The sequence below is a fragment of the Neomonachus schauinslandi genome, chromosome 11 (assembly GCF_002201575.2).
Source record: "Neomonachus schauinslandi chromosome 11, ASM220157v2, whole genome shotgun sequence".
In the NCBI taxonomy this organism is placed as follows: Eukaryota; Metazoa; Chordata; class Mammalia; order Carnivora; family Phocidae; genus Neomonachus; species Neomonachus schauinslandi.
Window position 1 is genome coordinate 90,521,062 of NC_058413.1, and position 20,246 is coordinate 90,541,307.

Below are 20,246 nucleotides of genomic sequence, written 5' to 3' on the forward strand. Positions count from 1 at the left end.
TTAGATTTTCTATTTCTAGAAATTGCAATTGGTCTGTTTAGATTTTCTATTTCTTCACATTTCAGTCTGGATAGATTGCATGTTTCTAGAAATTTATCCATTTTTTTTTCTAGGTTGCCCAATTTGTTGGCATATAATTGTTCACAGTAGTCTCATGATCCTTTGTGTTTCTGTGATATCAGCTGTAATGTCTCCTTTTTTGTTTATAATTTTATTTATTTGAGTTTTTTTTTCTCTCTCTTGGTTAATCTAGCTAAATATTTCAGTTCTGTTTCTCTTTTCAAATAACCAACTCTTAGTGTTATTGATCTTTTCAATTTTTTTCCTATTCTCTATTTATTTCTGTTCTAATCTTTATTATTTCCTTCCTTCTGGCTAACTTTGGGCTTAGTTTGCTCATCTTTTTCTAGTGTCTTGAGTTGTAAGATTAGGTTGCTTATTTGAGATCTTTTTTCTCTGAAGGCATCTTGTACCTATAAACTTTCCTCTTAGAGCTGATTTTGCTGCATACCATACGTTTCAGTACGTTGTTTCCATTTTTGTTGTCTAAACATTTTATTTCTCCTTTGATTTCTTCTTTGATCCATTGGTTGTTCACAAGTGTGCTACGTGATTTTCACGTATTTGTGAATTTTCCAATTTCCTTCATTACTGATTTCTACTTTCATACCAATGTGTTTGGAAGAGATACCAGATATGATTTCAATCTTCTTGAATTTGTTAAGACTTGTGTTGTGGTCTATGTGGCATATGATCTATCTTGAAGAATGTCCCATGTGTTCCTGAGAAGAATGTGTGTTCTGCTACCATTAGATAGCTTGTTCTGTATATGTCTGTTACGTCCATTTGTTCTTTAGGGTTGTTCAAAACCAATGTTTCCTTATTAATTTTCTGTCTGGATGATCTATCCATTGTTTAGAGGAGGATACTAGAGTCTCCTACTATTATTGTACTGCTGTTTATTTCTCCTTTCAGTTCTGTTAGTATTTGCTTCATGTTTAGGTACTCTGTACATGTATTGCCAAAGCAAGCACTGTGTTTAGATACTCTGGTGCTGGGTGCATAAATATTTATAATTGTTACATCATCTTGATGAATTTACCCCTTTATCACTATATAATGACCATCCTGTCTATTGTGACCCTTTCAACTTAAAATCTATTTTGTCTGACATAAGGATAGACACCCCCACGCTATTTTGGTGCTCATTTGCATGGAGTATCTTTTTCTATCCCTTCACTTTCAGCCTATATGCGTCTTTAAAGCAAAAGTGAGTCTGGTGTTAGTGTGAGTGTGGTATTAGCAAAAGAATTGACAAATAGGTCAGTGGAACAGAACAGAGAGCCCAGAAATAGACCTGCATAAATATAGTTAACTGATCTTTGACAAAGGAACAAAAGCAATACAATGGAGCAGAGATAGTCTTTTCAACAAATGGGGTAGGAACAACTGTGCAGAAAAATGAATCCAGACACAGACCTTACACCCCTTATAAAAATTAACTCAAAATGGATCATCGAGCTAAATGTAAAACACAAAATGATAAAACTCTTAGAAGATAACACAAAAGAAAATCTAGGTGAGGGGCGCCTGGGTGGCTCAGTCGGTTAAGTGCCTGCCTTCATCTCAGGTCATGATCCCAGGGTTGGCTCCGGGCTCCCTGCTCAGTGGGGAACCTGCTTGTCCTCTCCCTCTGCCCCTCCACCCTCCCCCAAAGCCCACTCATGCTCTCTATCTCACGCTCTCTCTCAAATAAATAAATAAAATCTTAAAAAAAAAAAGAAAGAAAGAAAATCTAGGTGACTCTGAGTATGGCAATAATTTTTTGGATACAATACCTAAGGCATGAAACATAAAAAAAGTCATTGCAAGCTGGACTTCATTAAAATTAAAATTTTCTGCTCTCTAAAAGACAGTGTCAAAAGAATGAGAATTAAAGCCACAGATGAGGGAAAATATTTGTAAAAAATATGTGATAAAGGATTATTATCCAAAACTACCAAGAACTCTTAAAATTGAAGAATAAGAAAACAAATAACCCAATTAAAAAAATGAGCCAAAGATCTAAAGAGACACCTCACCAAAGAAAATGTACAGATGGCTAATAAGCATATGAAAAGATACTCCACATCATAGGTCATTAAGGAACTGCACATTAAAACAACAATGAGATACTATTACATAACTGTTAGAATGGCCAAAATCCAAAACACTGACAACACCAAATGATGGAGAAGATCTGGAGCAACAGGAACTTTTGTTCATTGCTGACAGAAATGCAAAATGGCCCAGCCACTTTGGAATAAAGTTTGGCAGTTTCTCTCAAAAGTAAACATACTCTTACCATATTATCTAGCAAACATACTACTTGGTATTTACCCAAATGAGGTGAAAACACTCACATGAATCTTGCACATGGATATTTAAAGCAGCTTTATTCATAACTGCCATATCTTTGAAGAAACCAAGATTCCTTCAGAATGTGAATGGATAAACAAAACTGTGGTACAACCAGACAACAGAATATTACTCAGCACCCAAAAGAAATGAGCTGTCAGACCACGAAAAGTTATTAGAGGAAACTTAAATGCATATTACTAAGTGGAAGATAGACAATTTGAGAAGGCTACATATTGTATGCCAACTATATGACATTCTGGAAATGGCAAAACAATGGAGACAATAAAAAGATCAGTAGTTGCCATGGGCTGGGAGGAGAGAAAGATGAATAGGTAGAGCATGAAGCATTTTTAGGGCAAACTATTCTGTACGATATTATATCATGTGGATACAAGTCATTATCCATTTGTCAAAATCTAGAAGAATGTATAACACCAAGAGTCCATCCCAAAGTAAAATATGGATTACAATGTGTTAATGGAAGTTTACTAGTTGTAACAACTGTACCACTGTGATGCAGGATGTTTACAGTGGATGAGGCAGTCCACGTATACCACAAGGGGGTAAATAAAACTCTCTGTACTTTCTGCTTAATTTTGCTGTAATCTTACCACTGTTCAAAAAAAAAAAAGTCTATTAAAAAAACATAGCTCTTAACTACCTTTCATATGTCTATCCAGATAAAAAACCATTGTTTCCACTATGGATCAGAAGGCAAAACCACTGCCTGATTATTTCTAAAACTTAGCTTTCAAAATCATCTTAACTGGTAATTTAAGGCTCATAGTAAGGATCAAAGAACTTACTTTTCAACTTTCCTCTGATGTTCTTTTTGTCTTTGTTGTTCTTTTACTTGTTCTCTCTCAATATCCATGAAAAGTCGTCTATATCTCAGGTATTGCTTTTGACGCTAAAGGAAAGAAGTTAAAATTGTTGAGAGACTATGGACTCCGGGAAACAAACTGAGGGTTTCAGAGGGGAGGCGGGTGGGAGGATGGGTTAGTCTAGTGATGGGTATTAAGGAGGGCATGTACTGCATGGAGCACTGGGTGTTATACGCAAACAACGAATCATGGAACACTACATCAAAAACTAATGATGTACCGTATGGTGACTAACATAACATAATAAAAAAAAAACTGTTAAGATTCTGCTCTCAGAGGACTTTCCAAGGAAGGAGAATATCCTTGTGCCATAGATATGCTAGATGATACAAAAGTCACATCGAATTAAGTCCTTAATTTCCTTCTATTTTATGGTGACCTAGGATAATATCACATACAGCAAGAGCTTTATATTCTCAAGCACACAGCTATTAGATATTACAGACAAATCAGAGAAAGAAGTACTAATTTAGTTTGCCCTTAGTATAGTCCTTTGTCAACAGCACTTGAAATGACTGTATTTGATATGATAAGATATATTACTATATTTACTCTGTATTTCCAAATAATAAGTACTATAGAAGCAGGGCCAAAGAAAGAATGTGAGAGGTATTTTATAAAAGAACAACAGTCACTTTAAGTTTTCAAAATTAAAACCACATCACAAAAGTATACTCTAAGCCTAGCCTCATATGGTAATAAAGAGGGAAGAAGGACTGAGGAATATCTGAGCACCATACTTTCAAAGGGAACAAGTATAGGGGCGCCTGAGTGGCTTAGGCGGTTAAGCGTCCGACTCTTGATTTCAGCTCAAGTCATGATCTCAGGGTTGTAAGATCAAGGCCCACATCAGGCTTGTGCTGGGCGTGAGCCTGCTTGGGATTCTCTCTCTCCCTCTCCCTCTGCCCCCCCCCCGCCCAGAAAAAGGGGAGCAAGTATAATAAAAGCAAGTGCTATTGCCCTGTGGGTTTATATATTCTCTGGGTTTATATATTCTCTTTTAAGGACACAAGCTACTTAAAGGGCACTGGTGTACACATAGACATGTTTTTGCCCTTTGAGTAGCTTATGTCCTTTTGGTAAAAATTATTAAAAGTCTAATAGCTGGTTCTTAACGCTGAGGCCATCACAAGCATCAGTGGTATTTTTTTAAAAACACAGATGCCCCAAACCTACCTTTTCATATACTGATCAGTATATCTGTTTGGGTTCAGGCATTTGTATTTTGAAAAAAGCTCCACATCTGATTCTGGCACATGGGCAGTGTTAAAAACTGTTGGTTTAAACCAACTTTAGATTAAGAAGGAAAAAAAAAAAGGGAAGTCATAAGTTAAAACCCTTCCTTTAAGTTATTGTGACAAATACACACTAATGGGAAAAATTCACTAGGATCAGATCTCTGATTTCACATCAAGGAATCCTAAATCCTAGAAGCTTGGAAGAAAAGTTCAACACATTATAATGACTCAAGTAACTTCTTTGCCTTTATCCATGGAATTTGTAGTACAGGCTCTTAATGTGTAAGAACACAGTAAATCATTCCCAATTTCACATATACTATTATAGTAGAAATACTGGTGTCCAAAAGCAATTATCATTACGTACCTCTTTCTTGTCTTCTTCATGATCTACTCCAGATTGGAGTGTCAGTGGAATTTGGAATTCAGTGTTCAATTTTGATTGATAGTCATCATAAACCTGTTAGAAGTCCAGTCACACAAAGTGACAAAATTGCCAAAAGCTAGCCCTTTATGTGCTTTTGATATTTTCATCTATTGTTTCTTTTCTCCTGCAAACTTAACCTCAACTGGATAAAATCAAACAATTAAAAAATCAATAAAATAAAATAAATTAAAAAAGAACGAAAGAAGCAGATTCAGAAGAAATAAACCAAAGGAAATGACTCAGGTCAAAAACATGGGTGAATTCATAACAAATCAAAATGTTCAGAATGAAAGTTCTTCTAAAGTGGTCACTTGAAATCACTCTGAGTTTGCTTAGGACTGAATCCAGGATATAAAGCTAGATCCCTTATTATCTCAAATCTGTGATCATTTTCAATGTACACAACTCTTTAGGTGGGTGTGAGCCCAAATAAAAACCTGAAAATATTATAACATCAACTGACATGGAAGGGAGGAAACTGGAGCTAATTTTCCCCCCTATTACTAGAAAAGCCTTATGACATAACTTGGTATACCTACTTTGTTATGGGTCAAATTATGATCTCTAACTTTTAGAATGAAAGCTTAGTATTACTTTTTTTAGCTTAAAAGTTATGTATCTTTTAGCAAAGTTGCAGGATATAAGATCAGTATACAAAAATCAATTGTATTTCTTTATACTTGCAATGAACAATCTGAAAATGAAATTAATGGAAAAATCCATTAAAAATACCATCAAAAAATTACTTAAAATAAAATTAACAAAGTTGGTGTAAATTTTGTACTCTATAACCTACAAAACATTGTTGGAAGAAATTAAAGAAGGCCTAAATGAATGAAAAGACATGAAAGGACAGAAAAGATGGCAGTACTCCCCAAAATGATCAACAGATTTAATGCAATCTCCATCAAAATTTCAGATGACTTCTCATAGAAGTTGACAGGGTGATCCTTAAATTCAAATGCAAGGGACCCAGGATAGCTAAGATGGTTTTGAAACAGAAGAACATAGTTGGAGGAATCACTCTTCCCAATTCCAATACTTACTACAAAGCTACAGTAATCAAGATAGTGTGGTACTGGCATAAGAACAGACTTAAAAAAAAAAAAAGAATAGATTTATAGATCAATGGAACAGAACTGACAGTTCAGAAATAAACCATTATATTTACAATCAACTGATTTTTGGCAAGAGTGTTCAATGGATAAGCATTTCAACAAATGATGTTGGGACAACTGGCTATCCACATGCAAAAGAATGAAGCTCAATTCCCACCTTATACCACATATGAAAATTAATTCAAAATGGATCACAGACCTAAATGCAAGAGATATAAAATTCTTCGAGGAACACATAAGAGTAAATCTTCATGATCCTGCATTAGGTGGTTTCTTAGATATGACATCAAAAGCACAATCCACAAAAGAAAAAGTAACTCAGACTTCTTCAAAACTAAAAACTTTTGTGCTACAAAGGATACCATCAAGAAAAGAAAAGGAGAGGGCGCCTGGGTGGCTCAGTTGGTTAAGCGACTGCCTTCGGCTCAGGTCATGATCCTGGAGTCCCAGGATCGAGTCCCGCATCGGGCTCCCTGCTCGGCAGGGAGTCTGCTTCTCCCTCTGCCCCTCCCCCCTCTCATGTGCTCTCTCTCATTCTCTCTCTCTGAAATAAATAAAATCTTTAAAAAAAAAAAAAAAAGAAAAGAAAAGGAGAGCCTACAAAATGGGAGAAAACATTTGTAAATCATGTAACTAATAAGGGACTTGTATGGAGAATATATTAAGAATTCACAAACTCAATAATCAAAAGACAAATAACTCAATTACAAATTGGGCAGATAATCTAATAAGCAGTTTTCCAAAGAATACAAGTACCAATGAGACATGAAAAGATGCTCACTAATGGGGCACCTGGGTGGCTCAGTCAGTTAAGTGTCCATCGTCAGCTCAGGTCATGATCCCAGGATCCTGGGATTGGGCCACGCGTCAGGCTCCCCGCTCAGCAGAGAGCCTGCTTCTCCCTCTCCCTCTGCCTGCTGCTCTGCCTACTTGTGCTCTCCCTCTAGCTCTCTGTCAAATAAATAAATAAATAAAATCTTAAAAAAAAAAAAAAGATGCTCACTATTAACCATCAGGAAAATATATATCAAAACCATGATGAGATACCACTTCACACCCATTAATATAGCTATAATTAAAAAGACATTAAGTGCTGGTGAGGATGTGAAGAAATTAGAACCCTTATACACTGTTGGAAGCAATGAAAAACGGTGCAGCCGCTTTGGAAAACAGTTTGGCAGTTCTTCAAAAGGTTAAGCATAGAGTCCCCATATTCCCAGCAATTCCACTCCTTGGTATACTCAAGAGAAATGAAAACACATATCCACAGAAAAACTTGTATGCAAATACTCACAGCAACATTATTCATAATAGCCAAAAAGTAGGAACAACCCAAATGTCCATCAATTGATGAATGAATAAATAAAATGTGCTATATGCATAAAATGCAATGTTATCTAATGAGAGGAATAAAGTACTGCTATATGCTACAAGGTCAATGAACTTTGAAAACATTATGCTAAACGAAAAAAGCCAGTCACAAAAGGCCATATGGTCCATGATCCAATTTATATGAAATGTCCAGAATAGGCAAATCTATAGACAGAGAAACTGGTTAATGGTTGCCTAGGGTTGGGGGGTGGAAGAAAAAGGAATTGGCTGCTAATGGGTAAGGACTTTTGGGGTATGATGAAATGTTCTAAAATTCATTGTGGCAAACTTTACACAACCCTTTGAATATACTAAAAACACTGCACTGTACACTTTAAATAGGTTAATTATATGGTATATAAATTACAGTCAATCCTCAATATTCCATACTCCTTATTTGTGAATTTGCCTACCCACTAAAATTTATTTGTAATCCCAAAATTAACACTTGTGATGCTTTTATGGTCATTTGCAGACATGTGACAAATTTGAGTCACCAGATATGCATGTTGCCAGCTAAGGTTGATCAAGGTGATGCTCTGCTCTTTTTGTTTCAGCCTTCAAACTGTAAACAAGTATTCTTTTCAAGGTCTATTTAGTGCCAAGGTTTTTGCATTTTTGTGCTTTTTCTTGGTGATTTCACTATTTAAAATAGCTCCCGGAGCACCTGGGTGGCTCAGTCAGTTGAGTGTCTAACTCTTGATTTCAGCCCAGGTCATGATCTCAGGGTCCTGGGATTGAGCCCCAGATCGCGTCAGGCTCTGAGCTCAGGGGGAGTCTGCTTGAGGATTTCTCTCCCTCTCCCTCTGCCCTTCTCCTGGTTCATTCTCTTGCTCTCTCTCTCTAAAATACATAATTTTTTTAAGAGATAAAAATAAACAACAGAATAAAATAAAATAAAATAAAATGGTTCCCAAGCACAGTGTTGAAGTACTATCTAGTATTCCTGAGCATAAGAAGGCTGTGATGAGGGGCGCCTGGGTGGCTCAGATGGTCAAGCGTCTGCCTTCGGCTCAGGTCATGATCCCGGGGTCCTGGGATCGAGTCCCACATCTGGCTCCTTGCTCAGCAGGAAGCCGGCTTCTCCTTCTCCCACTCCCCCTGCTTGTGTCCCCTCTCTCGCTGTCTCTCTCTCTGACAAATAAATAAATAAAATCTTTAACAACAAAAAAAGAAGGCTGTGATGTGCCTTATGGGGAAAATACATGTATGAGATGAGCTCATTCAGGAATAAGCTATAGTGTTACTGGCTCTGAGTCCATGTTAATAAATCAACATTATATATTAAATAAGGTATCGTTAAACAGAAATTCACATAAAATAAAGTTAGGTATTGATGAGTGACCAAAACATTGTGATCAGAGGCTCACAAAAAACTAACTCTGTATTTCCCCTAGGAACAGTGGTTTAGTATTCACCAATTCAATGTTTGTGGCAACTTTATATAACTACCGTGAATAACAAGAATTGACTGTATACCTCATTATTTTTAAAATTATTTATTTGTTATAGATAAAATCCGAAAATGATACATAGCAGAGACTGATGGTAGTTACTTCTGGAATTTTGGGTTATTTATTCTTTTTGTTTGTGTTTACTTTTGCTACAATAAAAACGAAACATTTTCTGCTTTCAAAAAAGAAAAACCAGGTTTTCAGCACTGGGCAAGGGGTAAGCTCACTATGGACCTGTCTGTCTCACTGATTCTAACTAAAGATTCCAGGAAATGTGGCCTGTGGTATCTGGAGAGTGTAGGGATTGGGTATCCTGAGGAGGAATGAGCTAGAAAAGTAGATTCCTCAAATCTGTGTATGAATTGGCGTATATCCCCAAATCGTCCCTGAGTTATGCATGCAAGGGATGGACCTAAAGGAGTATAATGAAGGCTTTGAAAATTGAACTAACATTGGAGCCACTCTTCACAGAAGGTGAGAAAGAACTTATAATATAAACATAACCAGGTTGATTGCCTGCTAGAACAAATAAACAAAAGATGCAACATTCTTCAGAGGATTTCAACAGAAGCCAGAGTCTCACAATATAATATTCAAAATTGGACCCAGAAGAAAGGATGGCAAGAGAATCCAGAATATGGTCCAAAGACAGATAACTCTTCTTCTGACATAGTAGGAACAGGTAAGAATGCCAAAAAAAACAAATGGCTGAGGGAGGTAGTGCATGATGGCTTCTATTTTCTTCATCAAAGTCTGAGAGTATGGGGATGTAGCAAGAGCTTTACAAAGTATTTAAGATTTACTATTATTAGTGTGGGCCATAGGAGAGGGAGCTGACAAAGGGCAAGCAAGAAAAATGCTAAGCAGCATGGGGGACACAGCAGCTGTGACCATAAGCCCAAAGTACGACTGTGATCTAAATCTACACTGTTAAAGTGTTTTTTCCAATAAGGCGGGATTATTTCAGGAGCCTAAAAGGAGAAAGGACTGATCCAGGAGATCGAGGCTTGTATGGCAGAAGGACAAGAAGAAGAGCTTCTGACCACCAAGGCAGCACCCTCAAGCAAAGAGAGTTAGGTATGCCTCTTCCGTGCTCAATTAATGCCCTATGCACCCTCCACCATTAATTATGTTGCTTATGTGTCAGTCTCTCTTCTTTAGATTGTCTGAAATTTGAGTTCTGTGTCTGATTCACAATTGTATCTTTGATATTTAGCATCTAAACAATGGCTAACACCTAACAAGGTGTTCAATAAATGTTTAATTGATTAATTCAAAACATATTTAGCAAGTGACTGTCCAGTACCAGGCACTGTACTACGAAGGCTGTCCATACACTGGTAAACACATCAGGTGTGGTACCTCTCCTCATAAAGCTTATAGACCAGTGGAAAACATGCTAAATCAATAAATTATTACAAATTGTTTTGTGTAGTGAGAAGGAAAGAGAACGCAAGGATAGAGAAAAACAGAAGCGAGGAGACCTATTTTTAATAAGGTGGTTGGGACAGTCTTTTCCAAGGAGAGAACATTGAAGCTGAAACCTGAAGGACGAGAAGGGACCAGCTTTGTGAAGAAAAAAGAGAAGGATAGCCAGGCAAAGGAAAAAACATATGCAACAGACCTGAGGTAGGAAAGAGCCTGGCATACTTCGGGACATATAAGTAACGATGTAGAATAAAACACGACAGTGTACCTTTAGGCCAACCTAATAGAGACAAACTAAAAATTATAAAAGAGCTACAAGTGTAGTCCTGAAAACCTCAGCCCAAATCCTACTTTCTGTCTTTATGCTCCTTTTCTCCTGCTGCTCTCTTAAAAGGGCCAAGAGGAAATGTCTCTTTATCTCTTTTATATATCCTAACAACACTGGTTGCCTGAAGGCTCTGTTGTTAAAATAACATAAAATCACAAGATAGAAATTATCTAGACAGTGATCAATTCTAGTGGGAATAAGCTAGACTTCAGTTAAGCCATGGAGGAATCTTAGGAGGCCAGATTATTGTAATGTTTTCTTGAAAAACTATAGATCTTAACTCAGTACATCGAAGCTTAGGCAATATAACCCTAATAAGCTCCAGCCTACACCCTGAACCGCTTATTTCTTGGTGATCCTGTCTTATGCTCTACTAGCCTATCGATGGAGATCTAGGCCTGGCCATTGGGTGGAAGATCCTCCCGACCCCTCTCCCTCAGAAACCACACATTTCTTCCCCTCTCATGCCATAAAAGACAATGGCCATTAGAAATACACCTCTTATGGGCGCCTGGGTGGCTCAGTTGGTTAAGCGACTGCCTTCAGCTCAGGTCATGATCCCAGGGTCCTGGGATCGAGTTCCACATCGGGCTCCCGGCTCAGCGGGGAGCCTGCTTCTCCCTCTGACTCTCTCCCCTCTCATGCTGTTTCTCTCCTGCTCACTCTCTAATAAATAAATAAATAAATAAATAAATAAATAAATAATCTTTAAAAAAAAAAAAGAAATACACCTCTTATAAAGAACACACATATAAAATACAGTTTTTCCAATACCCTAGGTTTCGGGAGAGCACTAAAGTAATCTTAGGTCAGGACAAATTTTACACACTATGAACTAAAACAAGAATCTGTTTGTTGCTCAGCCTTACCACTCCCAGCTCTGTAGGTGCCTGCAATCCTACCTAAATTCCATTACTCATACTCTACCTGTCTTCTGCTGGAAGCCTCTGTCTGGTGCTTGGTTGGCAGATGCTGCTGGTCGTCCAGAAGCAAATCCTCTTGCCATCCTTCAGCTGTCCCAACAGACGGCTGCTGCCTGAAGTATAAGCTCTAAAAGAATACAAAAGCAGTCACCAAAATATGTGAGCGGTGACATAATGCTAGTAATGCTGCAGGGATAGCCCTGACATACTCTATTCAGGTCTGTTAGATTAGTCGCATACATTATGGCATAAAAGTAGACATTTCAGGGCGCCTGGGTGGCTCAGTTGGTTAGGCGACTGCCTTCAGCTCAGGTCATGATCCTGGAGTCCCGGGATCGAGTCCCGCATCGGGCTCCCTGCTCGGCGGGGAGTCTGCTTCTCCCTCTGACCCTCCTCCCTCTCATGCTCTCTGTCTCTCATTCTCTCTGTCTCAAATAAATAAATAAAATCTAAAAAAAAAAAGACATCTTTATTAAAAAAAAAAAAGTAGACATTACACTCCTTGCCACTATTATGGATCTTAACTGTATCCACAAAGCAGTCCTAAGTTTCTTCATCTATAAAACAAGGATAATCACAGTATCTATCTCCCCAAATTATTGTGAGAATGAGAAATGACACAATGGATACAAAGTTCTAGAACTATTTTAGTTATGGAAAGTGCTTAACAAATGTAAGCTGTTACTCATATTATTAATATGAGTATTATATTATATTATATTATAGTATTAATAAGAGAGAACACTACCAGAAGCAACAGGAGCACTGTTGTTAGAAGCATAGCTCTGGCAAGCCCAGATCAAACTCTAACTGATTTACTTTCTGTTTACTTTTGACTGCACTCTGCTCTACCTGCTCTCCGGCTGAACCTGGATCCTGGATATCATGTAAATCATATTTGTGGTGCTCTGGAAATAACTCCTTTTTCCATCTCTCATCTGTCATATTACGTAAGGCCTGCCCATAGTTCCTGTGCTAAAAGACAACATAAACATTGAACATCAATTGTTGAAGCAGAAGCATCATGCCAGGGCAATGGTAAAAGCCTCAGTGAAGAGGCCTGAAGTAGTTTCAACAGGTCAGAATGGTATGATACATGACAGAACTAGAGGACAGGATAGCTTTGCCCACTATTTACTGACCTTAACACTAAATCCCCAAGTAGTTACTATATTTCCCTGTTAAACTTGAGCCAAAATCTAAGCAACTTATTCCTCACTATGCTCTGCTCTACTTATCCCCCAGAGAGCGGGATCTTTTTTTTTTTTTTTTAGATTTCGTTTATTTATTTGACAGAGAGAGACACAGCGAGAGCAGGAACACAAGCAGGGGGAGTGGGAGAGGGAGAAGCAGGCTCCCTGCGGAGCAGAGAGCCTGATGAGGGGCTCAATCCCAGGACCCTGGGATCATGACCTGAGCCGAAGGCAGACGCTTAAGAACTGAGCCACCCAGGCGCCCTGAAAGGCGAGATCTTAAACACTGGGTGAAACATACCGATGGCACTCCAGAAGCAATTCTTCTTTCAATCTCCCATTTCTCACAAGATGAGGGTTGCTTGATATACTTGCTCTAAAGGAACAACAAAATACAAAACTATTTAAGCAGAAATGATTAGTGACAACTAATGACATCAGTGACAACTCCAAAATAACAATATAGGGGAGGATAACATACCAGAGTTGGTGTGCATGTGTGCCTGCATGTGTTAATACAAAACTCCCATATATAAATCAAAGTAGGAAGGAAAATAGTATAATGAATCCCAAGATACCCAACCCCCAACTTCAATAATTAGTAACATTTTTTTTCCATCTGTCTCTTTTCCCACTTTTTTCCTGGACTATTTTAAAGCAAATCCCAGATTATTCTGGTACTTTTTTTCTTTTTTTTTTTTTTTGCATGGGTAACCCTTTATTCAATAATACATTTGGAAGAAGTAAGGCAACAAAGTAATATTTTTACAATGTTGCTAGCATTTTCCCAAGGTACAGCTAGGAAACAAGCTTGTGTCATTTCCACAAGCACTCCTACTAGATGTCCCCAGTAACTCCATTCACAAAAACTAGCAGTGGTAAAGTTCAGGTAGTTCTGAGGTGGCAAACAGTTTGTTTTATCTTTCCTCATAACTGGTTTGCAAACTGGTAGAGCAGAATGTCTGGTTTTGGTGTACTCAGTTGGCTAAGAGGAGAAGCCCTTCGGTATTTATAAAACTAAATGCAGAAAGTCAAATATACTCCAGGATGTGAGCTTATGCAAATGTCTACTGTTAATCAATCAATATTATATGAACCCTGTCTCTGGGTCAACCCAAACGACAGATATGCTTTCTCACCTGGACAGACTTTAGGTCTGGCACATTTTGAAATAGCTGAAAATGCTATGCTCTTAGCCTCACTCTAGAAGCTTTAATTCCATGTGAACTAACTTGATAAGCTCCAACCCAAATCTTAATTTCATCTGTTACTCTTTTAGGAAGGAGAGTCCTCCCCCTGTATTCTGCTCTACCTGTTCTCTAGGGGAAGCTCGGTCCTGGGTTTTAGGTTCAACATACTGATTATACTCCAGAGGCAATTCATTGCTCATTCTCTCTGCTCTCATAAAAGATGGCAGTTGCTTGAGAAACATGTTCTAAAGGAATAAAAATAAAAAGCAAACTGTCTGACCAGGGCAACATGCTAATCATAATATTGTAGGTTTCAGTGAGAACTCCAGGGAAATGGTACCAGGTGAGGATATTCTGATACATTTTAACTTGAACAAGGATATAATACTTTTATTTTATGCTATTTATTTTTTAAGGATGTAACACTTTTAGCTCAACTCTGTAAACCTGAATTTTTAATCCTAAACCATGTACAGAGTAGTCTGACAAACTCCCCGTATGTTAAGTAATTTAGGATCTGCCACAACTTCCCACACTGTTCATGTAGGAACAGTGTGTTGGTGGTAATACTGGGGGCTTCAGCACAAGTTGTAGCATAATCTTAGTAAACTAAAATAGTTTGATTCTACAATAAGAATATGAATGTGATCTATCAACCTTCTAAATGACAGAACTGATTTGGTTGATATAGTTCATCAGACCAGGGTCTTTTGCACCTGTTTCTATGCTTCATGTTACCGATTATTGAGAATATATAAAATCCAGTTACTTTATCTTCTGTTTATCTCCTTTTTATTTTGCTCTACCTGATCTCTGACGAAGGTCTGGTCCTGGAGTTTAGGAGGCAGATACTGATAACCTGCCAGAGAATAGTCTTCTCTCCCTTTCTCACTTGACATATCAGAATATGACTCCTTGAAGCGTACTTTCTAAAAGAAAACAAAAACACTAATTATAAATTGTCCAGTAGGAGTAATATGATAGTAATAATACTATAGGCTTTATTGAGAGCCTTACAGTAATTTTTTTAACTCGAGATAATGTGAAATATGGAATAAAACAGAAAGCCATACTTTCTGTCATTTCCGAAGTCTAGCTGAGGACAACCTTTGCAAGTTCCAAACTAAACCCTTAACAATTCAGTTCCTGCTGGACTCTCTCCTTTTTCTGTTCTACCTTGTCCCTGGTGGAGGTCTGATCTTGATGCCTGGGTAGAATATCCTGATGGACATCCAGAGGAAACACCTCTCTCCCTCTTGGGCCTATCAAAATTGATGCTGGCTGCTTCAAATTTGCTTCCTAAAGAAAGAACAAACACAAAATACCAATTGTTCAGTTAAGAAAGATCAGTTAACCAATACTTTAGGCTGTGGTGAGAATTCTGGCATTAACTGAGGTCAGAGTATAACTGAACATATGAAATAGAAGAAAACACTATATTCTATTCCACATAAGCCCACTTACAACCCTATGTAATTTACTTCCTGTTGATCCCTTTCTTCTTATTTTTGGCCTAACTGATCTCTGGTGGAGGGCTGGCCTTGGAACCTGAGTAGTAAAAGATACTGTTGCACACTTGTGGGCCACTCCTTGTTCCATCTTTCAGCTGTCAAAGCAGATAATGGCTGCCAGAAATATTTTTCCTAATAAAGATTAAAAAAAAAAAGTAAATTGTCCAGTAAGGGGTAATGTGCTGCTAATACTTTAACATTTAATGAAAACCCCAGACTTTTGAGGAATTAATGAGGAAACTATTTTTTCCAACTATGACTCTCCAAATCAGCTGCAATTTAGTCCTTGCAAATCCCACTCCAAAATTTAAGTAGCTATTTCTTCTTGTTATATCTCCTTTCCACTCTATTTACCTGATCTCTGGGTAGAAAATGCTGATGCTGGTCTCTGGGTAGAAAATCCTGGTCCTGAAATTTGGATTGAATATTCTGGTCTTCAGGGAGAACATGCTGGTCTCTGGGTAGAAAATGCTGGTCCTGACATTCGGGTAGAATATCCTGGTCTCTGGGTAGAAAATCCTGGTCTTTAAGTAGAAAGTCCTGGTCCTGACATCTGGGTAGAATATTCTGGTCTTTGGGAAGAACACACTGTTCTTTGGGTAGCAAATCCTGGACTTTAGACACAATACTCCCATCATCTAGTTCAATATTCTGGGCTTCTGGCATAATACCCTGAGTTTTTATCTTAACAGCCTGGGCTTTAGGCTCAATGGCCTGGGCTTCGGGCTCAACAGCTTGGCTTTCCAGCTCAATAGCCAGAGTATTGAGTCTTGGCTCAACACTCTTGGCTTCTGGCTCAATACTCTCAGCTTCTAGCTCAACACTCTGGACTCCTGTCAAATCACCCTGGGTTTCCAGCAGATCACACTGGGCTTCTGGAAGATAATCCTGGGCTTCTGGAAAGATATTCTGAAGGCCTTGAAGATCTAATTGCTTTTGCTCTTCCTCTTTCATCACAGCAAATAGTGGATTTTTGAACTGTACTTTCTAAAAGTGAACATAAACATCAAATATAGAATGCCAGGTAGTAGCAACACTCTAGATTTTCCACAAGATTCCTAAAATAATTTCAAAAAGATATGGTAGTCAGGGGCGCCTGGGTGGCTCAGTGGGTTAAGCGTCTGCCTTCAGCTCAGGTCGTGATCCCAGGGTCCTGGGATCGAGCCCTGTGTCAGGCTCCCTGCTAAGTGGTGAGCTTATGTCTCCCTCTCCCTCTGCCTGCTGCTCCCCCTGCTTGTGCTCACTCACACACTCTCTCTCGCTCTCTTTCAAATAAATAAAATCTTAAAAAAAAAATAAAAAATATGGTAGTCAAATTACTAGAATAAAATGGGGAATTATAATCTTTGCTCGACTTAACAGAACCTAAATCTATAATCCCAAACTATTACAACAATATGGTATCGCTAGTCCAAATCACACTTAGTTTAATTTTTATCATACTATCTCCTTTCACTCTGCTTTACCTGAACTCTGCTGAAAGGTTTGTCCCTGTCTTCAGAAAGGAGATCCTGCTGGTCTCCCCAAAACAAATTTTCTGTCCCTTTCTTATCTATCATAATAGATGAAGATTCCTCAGAGTCAGGTTCCTACAAAACAACACAATCAACAATGAAAAAAAGTATCGATTACAGGTATAAACAATGTGATTATAATAAAATCCTGGGATTCAGCACACTATTAATATAATTTGGTAGGTCAATATAATCAAATATTATAAAAACAGGACATTACAAAAGAAGCATAAGACTATATAATGAAAATTATAAAACACTGTTGAAAGAAATTTAAAAAGATCTAAATAAATGGAAAGAGATCCCATGTTCACAGATCTCAGAAGATAGTATTAAGACATTGATAAACCCTCAGTCAACTGGTTTTCAACAAGAGTGCCAAGAAAATTCAATGGAAAAAGGATAGTTTTTCAACAAATGGTACTGGGACAAGTGGATATCCACATGCAAAAGAACTAAGTTAAAACACTTCCTCACCACATATAAAAATTCACTCAAAATAGATTATAGACCTATATGTAAGAACTAAAATTATAAAATTTTTAGGACACATAGTAGAAAATATTGATGACTTTAGATTAAGCAATGGTTTATTAGATACTACATCAAAAGCACAAGCAACACAAGAAAGAAGAGATAAACTACACCAAAATTAAAAATTTTGTACAAATGATAGCATTAAGAAAGTGTAATGACAACCTACAGAATGGGAAAAATATCTGCAAATCATGTATCTGATAAGGGACATGTATCCAGAATATATAAAGAACACTTATAACTCAGTAATAAAAAAAACCAAATACCCCAATTAAAAAATGGACACAACATTTGAATAGACATTTTCTCCATAAGAGACATATAAATGGGCAATAGGCATGTGAAAAGATACCCAAGATCATAAGTCATCAGGAAAACACAAATCAAAAGTATAGTGAGATATCATTTCACATCAGTAGGATGGTTATAATCAAAAAGATGGACAATAGTAAGTATTGGTGAGGATGTGGGGAAATTGGAACCTACATATATTGCTGATGGAAAACAGCTTGGCAGCTCCTCAAACTATTAAACACAGAGTTAGCCTATGACCCCAAAATTCCATTACTAAAGAAATGAATGTCCACAAAACAACATGTACATAAATGTTTGTAGCAGTTATTCACAAAAGCCACGAAGTCCATCAACTGATGAATGGATATACCAAATGTGATAAAGCCATAAAAGGAATATTATTCAGCAATAAAAAAGGAATGAAGTACTGATACATTCTGCAACATAATGAAAATATGCAAAGTGAAAGAAGCCAGTCACAAAAGACCACATATTATATGATTCTATTTAGATGAAATGTCCAGAATAAGCAAATCTATAGAGACAGCAAGTAGTTTAGTGGTTGCTTAGGACTAGGGGTAGGGAAAGGAGTGAATGGGAAATGTTTCCCATGGGAAACATGGGAAATAGGGTTTCTTTTAGGGGTGGGAATGGGAATAGGGTTTCTTTTAGGGGTGAAGAAAGTGTTCTAAATTAGATTACGTTGACAGTTGTACAAACCTGTGAATATACTAAAAACCACTGAAATGTATACTTTAAATGGGTAAACTGTGTGGTATATAAATTATATCTCAATAGAACTGTTAGGAACAAAACAATACTGGACATTAGAATCTTAACCCTCAAACCCAAACATAATTAGCTGTGGACGGCTCTAACAAGCCATTATTTTTTCCCTTTATTCTTTACATTTCCCTCCCTGATTTTCTATAAATTTCTGGCAATGTGAAGTAGTTAAAAGACCAAAGACCTTGACAGACCTTAAAGGTCAACTGTCCTCTTGTTCCTGTATTTATCTTGAGGGATGATGACTTCCTATAAAGTGCTTTCTGAAAAAAAAAAATTAATACAAATATAGATGGTCTAGAGAAAGTGATATGCTCATGATACTAAGTTGAGTTTTTGTGAAAGATCTGGAATGATTTTAACAGACGAGGGTGGTTTAATATAAATAAAGAAAAACAAGTGGTGAGTTCTACTTCAGATTTACAAACAAATCACTCACACATCAAACATGGAGTGAAATAGGATGCTAGGAGAATATATTAACTTTATAAATGACAATTTGTCCCTATCCCAGCCAGGATCAATTTTAGGAGGCTTATGATTTTATCTTGGTGACCTGACAATGTGCAAGCAAGTATATCTTCTATTTGTATCTCTGTATCCGGAACAACAATAAGAACCAGACAGATTTTAAGGTCAGTAAAAAGTCTAACAAGGAAATGAAACCAGAGTTCAACTGGGTTATAGACTGTGTCCTTTCTGACTGGCAGATTTCCACTTCATACAACTGAGAGGGTAGAAAACTGTTCAGAATTGAGGGAAAGACCACATACTTGATATAAGAAATATAAAAAATTACACTAATTTCTTTTATCAATCTCATTTCTATGGAATAGATGTTTCCAATGTTTTAGCTGAAAAATACACATGCATTCTTTGGAAGTAGCAGTCAGTCTGAATTCATCATCATCATCATCATAATGAATTACATTTAAATGGCATCTCTGACATATAAAACTGGTTTATACAGGATGTTATCTCAGACTTAATTCTTCTCCCTTCTACTGAATGATGATTTCAGTCAGACCTGTAAACAAGTACTTTTTCTGGAAAAACATCAACTGAAAGGTTTGAACATGTTTCACACAATATAAAATATGAGTCTCTAGGATCTGATGACTCTTTTTTTTTTCTGGTTTACTAGAATGTGTCCAACCACTTCCTTCTAACAGTACTCTGGAGTCAGTCTAATGTCACAAACTGGAGTTGCCAAATCCATTAGGTATGAAAATTGTCTAAAAAAACAAGCCACTGAGAAGAATTTAGGTACAAAAGAAACTCTATCTTGAGAGTCATAACAAGACAATGCTAGAAAAAGGGAACCATACTGAATGCATCTGGGACGAAATGCCGTATGTGACACACACACCCATGCCCGCTTGTTTCTTATATTTAACTATAAATGTCTTAATTACCACTGAAGAGAGAGACATTATAGGTTAGCATTCTACAAACTGTAAACATATAAGAGACAAATGTTTTTGATGGTTGTGTTGAGATACTTAAGGAAAAAAATACAAAAAATATATATATAATCTAAGAAGCAAAACTAGGAAAGAACTAAGTAAGGGACAGAGGTGGATGATGGCCAAAAAAAAAAAAGCAAAAAAGATGAAACAGTCCATTTTACTAGATGCTGCCTATCAAAAC

At 37.2% G+C, this 20,246-nt stretch overlaps 1 protein-coding gene across 1 annotated transcript; it reads right to left on the minus strand.

Annotated features, from left to right (window-relative positions):
• Positions 1 to 3,202: 3,202 nt before the first annotated feature.
• CCDC15 (coiled-coil domain containing 15) lies at positions 3,203 to 19,969 on the minus strand. The gene is made up of 10 exons (XM_044919785.1): positions 19,925 to 19,969; positions 18,791 to 18,859; positions 16,932 to 17,054; positions 15,820 to 16,452; positions 15,131 to 15,253; positions 14,761 to 14,883; positions 13,066 to 13,140; positions 11,576 to 11,698; positions 4,890 to 4,982; positions 3,203 to 3,310 (listed from the first exon to the last, which is right to left on the minus strand). The coding sequence occupies exons 1-10, from the start codon at positions 19,967 to 19,969 to the stop codon at positions 3,203 to 3,205; spliced, it is 1,515 nt and encodes a 504-aa protein (XP_044775720.1).
• Between the last annotated feature and the right edge of the window lie 277 nt (positions 19,970 to 20,246).